The sequence below is a fragment of the Bombus bifarius genome, unplaced genomic scaffold, assembly GCF_011952205.1.
Source record: "Bombus bifarius isolate JDL3187 unplaced genomic scaffold, Bbif_JDL3187 scf7180000008520_frag, whole genome shotgun sequence".
Taxonomy (NCBI): domain Eukaryota; kingdom Metazoa; phylum Arthropoda; class Insecta; order Hymenoptera; family Apidae; genus Bombus; species Bombus bifarius.
The window spans coordinates 20,714-30,874 of NW_022884704.1; the positions used below are offsets into that span (position 1 = coordinate 20,714).

At 32.0% G+C, this 10,161-nt stretch overlaps 1 protein-coding gene, 1 long non-coding RNA gene and 2 pseudogenes across 3 annotated transcripts; 2 read left to right on the top strand and 2 right to left on the bottom strand.

The window, feature by feature from the left end:
- Positions 1-1,029: 1,029 nt before the first annotated feature.
- Positions 1,030-5,090, bottom strand: LOC117213199 (annotated as a pseudogene).
- LOC117213200 lies at positions 1,295-2,286 on the top strand. The gene is made up of 2 exons (XR_004488603.1): positions 1,295-1,405; positions 2,170-2,286. It is a non-coding gene; the product is annotated as an uncharacterized LOC117213200 (long non-coding RNA).
- Positions 4,373-6,293, top strand: LOC117213198 (annotated as a pseudogene).
- Positions 6,294-6,948: 655 nt separating this feature from the next.
- Positions 6,949-10,144, bottom strand: LOC117213201 (protein odd-skipped-like). 2 transcript variants are annotated; one of them, XM_033458558.1, is made up of 2 exons: positions 9,772-10,143; positions 6,949-9,630 (listed from the first exon to the last, which is right to left on the bottom strand). In XM_033458558.1, the coding sequence occupies exons 1-2, from the start codon at positions 9,811-9,813 to the stop codon at positions 9,094-9,096; spliced, it is 579 nt and encodes a 192-aa protein (XP_033314449.1). In that variant the 5' UTR covers positions 9,814-10,143; the 3' UTR covers positions 6,949-9,093. The 2 variants fall into 2 exon arrangements, 1 of the variants encoding a protein (XP_033314449.1); XR_004488604.1 differs by having other exon boundaries at positions 9,572-9,630; positions 9,708-10,144.
- Positions 10,145-10,161: the final 17 nt, after the last annotated feature.

Below are 10,161 nucleotides of genomic sequence, written 5' to 3' on the forward strand. Positions count from 1 at the left end.
TTGTACTTTAGAGATGTCGATATAATGGGACACACGTTGTATTAGGAATCAATCTCCAGACAGAAACTGCCTAGTAACGGCGTTTGAATCTTTCTCGATGTTTCCAAAGAGTATACAACAAACTTTTGACAGAAATTGCCTAGCAACAACGATTGGAACCTTCTCGATGTTTCCAGCGAGCATATAACAAACAAATGCAGTCGTATAGCGAAAAAGATTTTCATCAGATATTCATTCGTGTGATCGCCTTGGAAAGTGATACATCGAGCAATTTACCGAGTGTCTCAGCAATTGTATTTTGTGTTTAAAATTATTCTACACATAGTAAAGAGTTATCCCGTTGACCGTGGATTCGTTTGAACCCCGGAACATTGTTAATAGCGTTAATTAAATTCATTATTCGTGAAACCTATCAATCGTTAATCTCATTATACGTTAAATTCATTATTCGTAAGACATATTATTCGTTCCTCTTATTGTTCGTTAAACTTATTAATCTTTAATCTAATTATTAGTTAAACTTATCGTTTGTTAATCTTATTATTTATTAAACTCATTATTCATAATATTTTGTAAAATCTTGTTTATTCGCGTAAATATATTCTGTTTCGTAAAACAATGGCTAATTATTCGTTCCTCTTATTGTTCGTTAAACTTATTAATCTTTAATCTAATTATTAGTTAAACTTATCGTTTGTTAATCTTATTATTTATTAAACTCATTATTCATAATATTTTGTAAAATCTTGTTTATTCGCGTAAATATATTCTCTGTTTCGTAAAACAATGGCTAATTCAAACGAAGGATCATTACGCGCCTTAAATCCTAATGATAACCCGACATATATATGTGAGTGTATTTTATCAAAAATATGTTTTTTATGTTTTCTTATCTTAGTAATTATTTTTTAAAAAGTCTTAAAGTCTTATATGAAAATAAAGCTGTTCTTTATTTCAAATAATTGAAGTAAATAAATACAATGAGTTTTATATTTTATTATATCTTATATTATCGTTATATTGTTATTGAAAAAATTGATATAATCAACAGTTCTTCCTGTTCTCTTGATTGTTTCTTGCTTGTTTCAAACCATGATAATAACCTACAAAAGAAATAACATAGTCCATTGAAAATTTAATATACAATAAAATACTTATATGAAATAATTACCAGTGTAATATACCATGTAACCACTAATATACCATGACATCAACATACTTGAAAGTGCGTCTGTATCATTATCTGGTAATCTAGTACATTTTATTAAAATTTCGTATTTTTTTTCCAAATAAAATGTTAAACTTATTCCAAATTACTTATTAATATTAGAAGTATTCAGCATTCCATTAGAATTTTTAAATTGTACTTACTTGGCCATTAATTGTGGTGGTAAAGGAGGTGCAGGTGGCATTATATCGTCAACGCCGTTAGCCGCGCTGGAAACACTCGTTCCCGGCCGATCACGAAAGTTAAGCAGCAGCGGTCACGGAGCGGTCTAGGAAGGAGGCGCACCGAAGCCATTTTTCTGGGACCATCCAAGGAGCACGAGGCAGGCAGAAGCCCCCGGGACACAGGACTACCCTGGGAAAACACCGATGGATCTGATATTTCTTATAGTCGGGTGGCGGCTGGCCGGTGCCCGCGACACTAGCCAGTTCACCGATCCGGTGCGGAAATTTCGGAGAAGTTGGTGGCCCCCACGGAAGAGTCCTGTGAGCATCCCGACGGATCTGATATTCTCTCATAGACGGATGGCAGCTGGCGGTGTCCGCGGCACCTGCCAGTGCGCCGATCCGGTGCGGAGAATTTTCGGAGAAGTTAGTGGGCCCCACGCCTGCCAGGACCACGTCGAACCAGGAAGAGGCGTCAGGGGACGGGGTCCCAGGATGACGCAGCAGGAGCGAGGCGCTGGGGGGCGTGGTTCCTCCCCAGCGGTCCAAAGAAGAGAAGGACGCCTCCCTTCGACAAAGAAGGAGAGGTAGACGCCCGGAGGCAACCGGAGTAATTCGGGAGAGATCCCGGGTGCATCTCGACTCAGGCGTCAGGACAGGCCACCGTGGAGGTTTTAGCCGGTAAGAATCCGGCACTACCCAGCGCCCTCTCCCCGGAGGGGCGCGGGAGCCTATGAAGGTTTCCTCCACGAAAAAAAAAAAAAAAAAAAAAAAAAGGTGGCATTATATCAGTCATCGAATTGAAAGATGGTCCCGGTATGAAGTGATGTTTATACGCATTTGCTTCTTCAGAGTCACAATCCATTTTTTCTACATTATATTTTTTCGAATTTACATTTGTAGAAAAATTAGTCTCACAAGTCTCATCGTTCTCTTCATTGAATTTCTCTTCCAAAGCTTTCTTTTGTTGTGCTATTTGACTTTGCAAACCTTCTGATTCTAAAAGAGAACTCAACTCGACTTTCTCTGTATTACCATAGCCTAAACACAGAGTAAAAGAAATTTTTGTCATTTAATAGAATGACTGAGTGCCATTCAGTTACCGTCCTTACAGGCAATGTATTAGAATTTCCCGTGCATAAATGTATATGTATAAATGTTTGCCTTGATATATGTAGTAATAATCACTCGTCTAATGAGGAGAATTATATTCCAAGCAGCTAATAATGAACAATAAGTAACATGCATGTTTATGGTTCATGACCCTATATCCCACTATATCATCTATGGGTCTCCCCATAGACATTGACAGGTACTCCTGCCCAGTTAAGGACCTGCTGAATGACACTGTAATAGACTATGCGAAAGCCTTTACTTCATATATATATGTATTTTTAGTACATTTCTTAATTGACATAACCATCATGCTAAAGGTATTACCTACAAATTTTACAACACACGTGCCATTGTTTTCGTAAATTTTTTATATTATAGCTTCATAAATTTCTCCATCCTCTGAGTATATTGCACGACAAGGTGCTCCTATGATCCATTTCTATAGAGAAAAGATGTGTATACAAATAAATATAAGTAAATAGCAAAATAAAATAATTTGCTTCTTAATCAATATATTTAATAATATTCTGTATCAAATTTGTAATATTCTATCAAAATCACAACCTTGTGTAATTTACTTGCGTGTTTAGGCTGCTTAAGATTTTGTAGGTTTCCTTTCGGTTGAGAATTTCCAACATCCATTCCCATTCGCTTGATAACTTCTTCTTTTGCTAAATTTATTGCTTTATCATATGCTTCTATTAATGCACTATCATCCCAAACATTATCATTGGCTGTGTCTGTATCCTTTTGAGATAGCAAATTATACGTTATTAATATTGATACAAGTATTTTATTATCAAACTATTGCAAATTATCATATATGTCATTTTTCAAAAATCGACTAAAAGGTAATGGATACTGTTAATTACTATTATGCTAAGATCTTGTACTAAAATAATGTTAAAACCATTACGTTTCCATTACCATACATACGTTTCCATTTCCTCGTATAAAAAGAACATTCATATCATCTGCCATTTTAAAATAACATCATTTAAATATTGAATTTGCTTCTGAAATATTAATTTGTCTCATTTCTTTAACTCTAACACATTGTAAACAATGATGACATTATACCAACAATAATACTAAAAATCTATTCCCCATTCATTCGAAAGATTATTTTTTGAAGCAAGGTTAACATTGAATGTTCCCAGACTTCAATAACTGTATTTTACTTTCTTTACAATATCTAACAATATATTAGAATACTATAAAAAAATATTGTATGCACAAAAAACTGTTTATAGCGAAATAGCAAAAGAATTAATCACATATTATAACTAAAACGAGATTATTAAGTAGATTATATTATACTGCATATGCGTTAGTGTTTCAGCTGGTAAATATAGTTTTTATATCTGAAGATAAATAAGATTTAATTCTATAAAATTGCATAATGAATTATACATCTATCTATTACTATTCGTATTTCCCCTTAGTTGTATGTTGTCAATAGCATCAATCACGAACATATAAATAAATATAGAAGAAACCGTTCGCAAATGGAAAGGAAAAAATGAACATGGAAGACAAGAAAGTTTTCTTCAGGTTTAGCGTATGCGTGATACGCTTTGAATGTCTCAGATAAAGATAAAGATACTCTGCTCATTTCTATTTGTTCCGCAGAACGAGAAATTTGTTATCTTTCATATTGGTTTTTACGATTCAATTTTTGGGCAGTTTTCCCTAGCGAGTGTCGGTCCCTGTTTGATATAACCAGACCGTAATTTATACAGATATGTATTATAGATATATATTTGTAAAACTGAAATCAGATGAAATAAATGTTGCCTGAGGTTTTAAACGTTTAATAAAAACAATATTTCATTTGGAAAAAATGTAAGATATGTAAAATTACACATTGATCATTTTGCTGGTCTTGTATCATAAAACGTGTGGCCCGAAGAGCACGTGTCCGGTAGAGATACGTCACTTGTGTTAGGAATCGTTTTATAACCTATCACAGTAAAGGAACGTCCCAGTATAGCAGCCGAAGAATGCCGTGAAAGTTTCTGTACAAAGTACAATTGATCTACAATTGATATTTTCCGCAATATCTGGTGTTCGGTCAGGGTGTCCCATACTCATGATATTTATGACAGTGGAATGGCGTTAGTAAATCAATTACAAAAATTTTCGAGATCAATTCTCGGTATTGCATCAAATTATTCAAAATATACAAGCAACACAACGTTGCCCTTTTTGCAGGCAACAAGAGGAATATCGACCACGCAACCACTTTCAGAAAAACAAGAGTAAGTGATACAAATTTTCTTGTGCTTTCCTTCTTTTTTTAATAGAATTTCAGTACTTACCTTCCAATATAAAATTGGTGTCAAAATAATAATGCTAATAATAATGTCTAAGAAATTTTTCTCTTTGTAGGAGTACAACATCTAGAAAAATAACATAGTATTAATAGAATAGTATTAATAAGAACAACATTGACAGTGAACAACTAAAAATATAACACTGTTATAAATATATGATATACGAATTTTATTTATATATTATTAAGACAAGTATATCTTATTTTTAAATTATTTCTATTATCATAAGTGATACATATAATTAAGGTATAATTAAGAGAAGATTAATTGAAGAAACACAAAAAATAAAGAAAATAATTATATTGAGATAATTTTTATCTTTCATAAATATTATTTTCAGAGTAAATATAACGTTTGTTAAAGCAAGTGGAGAGAGAATCAAAGCAAAGAGAAAGTTGGAGATACTATATTAGACATAGTAGTAAATAATGAAATTGATTTAGATGGATATGGTATGTTTTAAAGAAGCATAATTTACTTAATTTAAAATAAATAATTTTGAGGTAGAAAATATTTGAAAATTTTCATTTTTATCAAGTTTAATATTCTTATTGTTTTTAACTTTTGATACTTTGTTATATAAGTATGTTGTAATATTAAAATATAATTGATATAGGTGCTTGTGAAGGAACATTAACTTGTAGTACGTGCCATTTAATATTTTCGAAAGAAGTTTATGATGCACTTCCTGACAACCCAACAGATGAAGAATTAGACATGTTGGATTGAGCATATGAATTAACAGATACGTTAGTTCATAATAATCAGTATCAAATCATTCACATTATTAATTCTATTACCTTTTAATATTTTATAAAGTGAATTTTTCTATTTAAATTTATGTAAAAACAGGTTAGTATTGGGTATTTCGAAATCTGCATCTCAATGTAGAATTTCAAATCGCTATCTCTGAATACTACGAAACTGAAATTATAATAAATTTTCATAGTTTTTTATTTATGACCCTATAATCATTACAAATCTATGTTGGAATTAGCATATTTACAATGTTGATTTTCAAATGGATAAATAGAAATCTTATTGTGTATTAGTATTAATTTGTATAGCAATAAATATATTTATTGACATATTCAGTTATATAATATTTAATTTCAGGTCACGGCTAGGCTGTCAAATAGTAATGTCTAAGGAACTAGATGGAATTGAGGTAAGAGTTACATCAACAATTAATGATGCAAGAGCATAACTGAAATTATCTATAGGTTTTTGAAAATTTGTATACAATGTTATACATCTCTTGTTAAAAAACCCTTGTTATAATTATTAAAATATTGGTATTAAAAAAATATAATAAAGAATCTTGTGTTTAAATGTGAAGCTTATATATATACATATGTTATAGTATAATTGCAATTTTGATATTTGTACATTGCCATTGTAAAAAGCCTATCCAATTATGAAGAAAATATATCTTTTATTTTTAATATACAGGGTGTCAATTTTAAAACGTTCATCTAAATTATTTTCGTTACTATTAAAGATAAGAAGAAATTACTAAGGAAGACTTAAATGGTTTTAAGATGTGTACTTGGTTATGATAAAAAAGACTCTTGTGGAATAAATTTTGCAACTTCTGAAAGATTAGATAAAAGCTTAGAACCTAAAAAATAATTTGAAATTAATTTCGTTTAGATATACTGTTTGATTTCTTAGCTGTGGGCAAGTTTAAAAGATCATCAAACTCATGGTCAACAAAACAACAGAAATGTACATGCAATGCTTTTTCGTTTCACAACAAGTTATCTGACACTATCATCATTTTCGTGGCACATGCAACATTATCGATTCAGTATAGTAATGTTTTGGATTAAAACAAGTGTCTCGACATTGGTGCAAAATATTTCAACCTTTAAGGACTAAAATTAAAACTTATGAGTTTGTTTATAATTTTAATAGATTTTATTAATATTGTGTTTACTGGTTTATTAATTACAAGAAAGTTTGTAAAAGACAAGAAAGTTTTACGTAAAAAGTACAAATATTCTTTCAACAAAATTAGTCAAATCACATCATTATTTATACATATTGTATATAAATAAAATATGCGGATATATTACTTTACCCTAGAATTAAAATTCAATAATATTGAGGAATCTTATTTATTCAGATTTTGTACATTATCGCTTCTAACCTCGGATAATAGAACAACAAATTAAATATTTTTAAACAAAAAAACTTTGTTCCTTTGTTTGATTTCCCTTGCTCGCGTTTCTTAACTACTTAGATATAAAATACTTACGTTTTCGAAAATTCATACTTCACAAGCTACTAAACGCTTTATCTGTTCAGAATAATTTATTGTTTTCTTAACTAGGTACATACCAAATACATCTATTAAGTTGGTATTTCTCATAATTACCAGTACATAAAGCTAAAACACTTTTGTACTATGCTTGTTATACATGGATCTAACAAATAATTTAACTTGTGTATTGTCGTTTGTATATTTTGTTACGTGTAAAATATTCTATTTCTACACTACTTACAAGTTCGATAAAGTGTACATTACACATCGTGAAATTTACATATTTTCACTTGGTTACCCTGCCCAATTCGAATATAATTCAGAACGTATGTGCTATATTTATATATTCTGCATTTGTTTTGTATATTATGTACACTGATCTGATCTTTGTAAACGCGAGTTTTACGATATTAATGAGAAATTTGCCAATTTAATGGAAGTTGTTAATTTTTTCTGGCACGTTTCACGTTAGCAGACATTTTTCTTAAGTTACAGTCGAAAAGTGTTTTTATGTAAAAGAATAGGAATGATCAAGTTATTTTAAGATGACAAGATATTTCACGTTTTCTATTTAAATATAGCGTTAAATTTTAATTCCGTCAATTCGTATATACTCATACATCGAATTTCCTTTTCTCATGTCATTTCTTTTCTTTCATTTCACATTTAATTACAAAGATAAAGTGTAAGTACGTTCCTCATAAAATTAATATCAAATGTCGCAAAATATACAAAAGTAAACTAAGAAGAGGGGTACATATTATTACACAAACTGTCGTTCATATTGCATATGTACATATGCAGTATAAAAACAATACTTTTTAGTTTTTAATCTCTTGTTTAAATAATCCTAATATCTAAATTTGTATCGGTCATTGATTCGATATAACTGCGTTTATTGGAAGTAATTAAGCTATAGCCTGCGCACAAGAGAAGAAGGAACAAACACGTATAGTATACACGCTTAAATAACAAAATTAAGTCAGTTTACGTTCAATGTGAACTTGATCAAAGTTCCAGTCTCGAATTATAGAGTTTCTTACTATCAGTTTACAAAATTCGATATTACGATTATGTACCGTATTTGAAAAACATAAAATGCTTTGTTCAATTTTAAATAAAACTAATATTTACCAAAGCGAATACGAAAAAAATGTTATCATCAAACTCAATTTTCAATTATCAAACTTAATCCAGCACAAATACAAATGTTATTCGTGCTTTTTTACTTTTACTACTTTTCAACTCTCTATAGTTCGAGATTTGAGTTCCGCTAACTTTCTTTCTACTGCGCATGCGCAACAGGAAAACTTGAATTACACGTAATAGTCAAAAATTCGACTAGTCAAAAAATCTTATCCTTTCGTGGCAGCGAAAGTAACCTAGGACTAGAGGTTCCATAACATTAATAATAATAAGGCAATAATATTAATATTAATAATAATGTAATCAAGTACTACTAACAATATTAATAATAATAATAATAGTATGGTAATGGCAAGATACAGGCGGGTATAAATTAATCATTCCTTTCGTAATATCTACGACGTCTTCGGGATATTCTTTAGAAATTACTTTATTTCTGGTCAATATTCATTAACGAGCAACTTTTCTCTCTGTTTCTTATCACGATCTTTTTCACTTCATCACAATTGTACCGTTAGAAATTATTCAAAACATTGTTAAAATGTCCATGAAATATATGCAATTGCCGTATTGAATAAGCGAGTAATGAAGTTGCTGTATCACTGAATAAAAGTGAAATCTCCAATGCGTGTGCTCAAGTATATAAGTTAAAAAAAGATTGGTACATCAATGCCTATTATTCTTAATCAATATTCATCATTTAACAATTAGGACCGAATTTTTACAAACCAACTCTAAACCACGACCCAATTTACAAATAAAAAGATCGATGTGTAAATTAACTATCAACTATTAATCTCCAATCCTATGTGAAGATATAATGTTCGGACCAAATTTCTAAACTAACGTGGACAATTCATGCAGACTATTGGTGGTTGCTGCGCTACTTAGATCCAATGTGGCAGCCGGAAGACCAGGACTGACGCTGCCGGTTGCTTCCCGTGGCAAATGCTGCGATCTATTTAGCTTATTTCCAGGACTCGGTGGCGATCTATCTGCTGATGTATCCGGTGGCGTAACCACGTTTCTGTGTCCGCTCACGTTCTGATGATTGTGCGTCGCCGCGATCGGAGCTGGCGATGAGAGCAACAAGGGCGGTGGGGACATTGACACGTGTCGATGATGATGATGCTGATGATAGTGTTGGTACTGTGCAGCTCGGCCGTGCATTGCGTGGCTGGTATTTAGTTGGTTCGTCACGGGCCCGACTTTCGTTGAGCAGCCAGCATGGTGGATGGTTAACGGGCCACGTAGTTGTTGTTGCTGTTGTAGCTGGGGCTGGTTCTGGTGCTGTTGCAGCTGCTGCTGACGCTGCAGCTGTACCGTCGCTTCGCACTGTTCGCGCGCTAACGCCTTCACGGCATTCGTCTTCTCCTACGAAATAAGAATGATAGGTTAGGTTGTAGTCAGGGGCCATAACAAATTAAAAAAGTTATAATATAAGAATTTACATTTTAGTTGAAATGATTCTAGTTACGAATAAGTATTAAAGATGATTCAAATCTTTTTCGTTACCGATAACCATGGTGAAAACTCTTTTGGATTACTTTCAGCCATTGTCAATCTTATTGTCAATACTACATGCTTGAAGTAGAAGGAGGGGTACAGAGAAAAAGACTTTTTCTCAGCAAATATAATCGTTACTCAATTATTTTGTTCAACAGTTTTACAAATCTCCCAAAAATAAACGAGAATACGAAAATACACTGAATATCGTGTGTATGGTTATTTATAAAATCCCCTTGAAATAGTTGCGATCGCGGATCACATAAACAAACGAACCTGTCATTCTACAGAGTATCTTTTTCGGTGAAATTATGCAAACGTAAATGTAACTTCGGTAGAACTCCTCGAGAACTTGTAAGCTTATATGACTCTGACCCAACCAGTCCATTCTAAAGTGTA

What these genes read in the sequence shown, in the direction of transcription:
- LOC117213201 (XM_033458558.1), bottom strand. Translation starts at nt 9,813, where the DNA reads ATGGCTGAAAGTAATCCAAAAGAGTTTTCACCATGGTTATCG. An exon ending in AGTTTTCACCATGGTTATCG is followed by an intron (nt 9,631 to 9,771) that starts GTAACGAAAAAG and finishes CTTATTTCGTAG; the next exon opens with GAGAAGACGAATGCCGTGAA.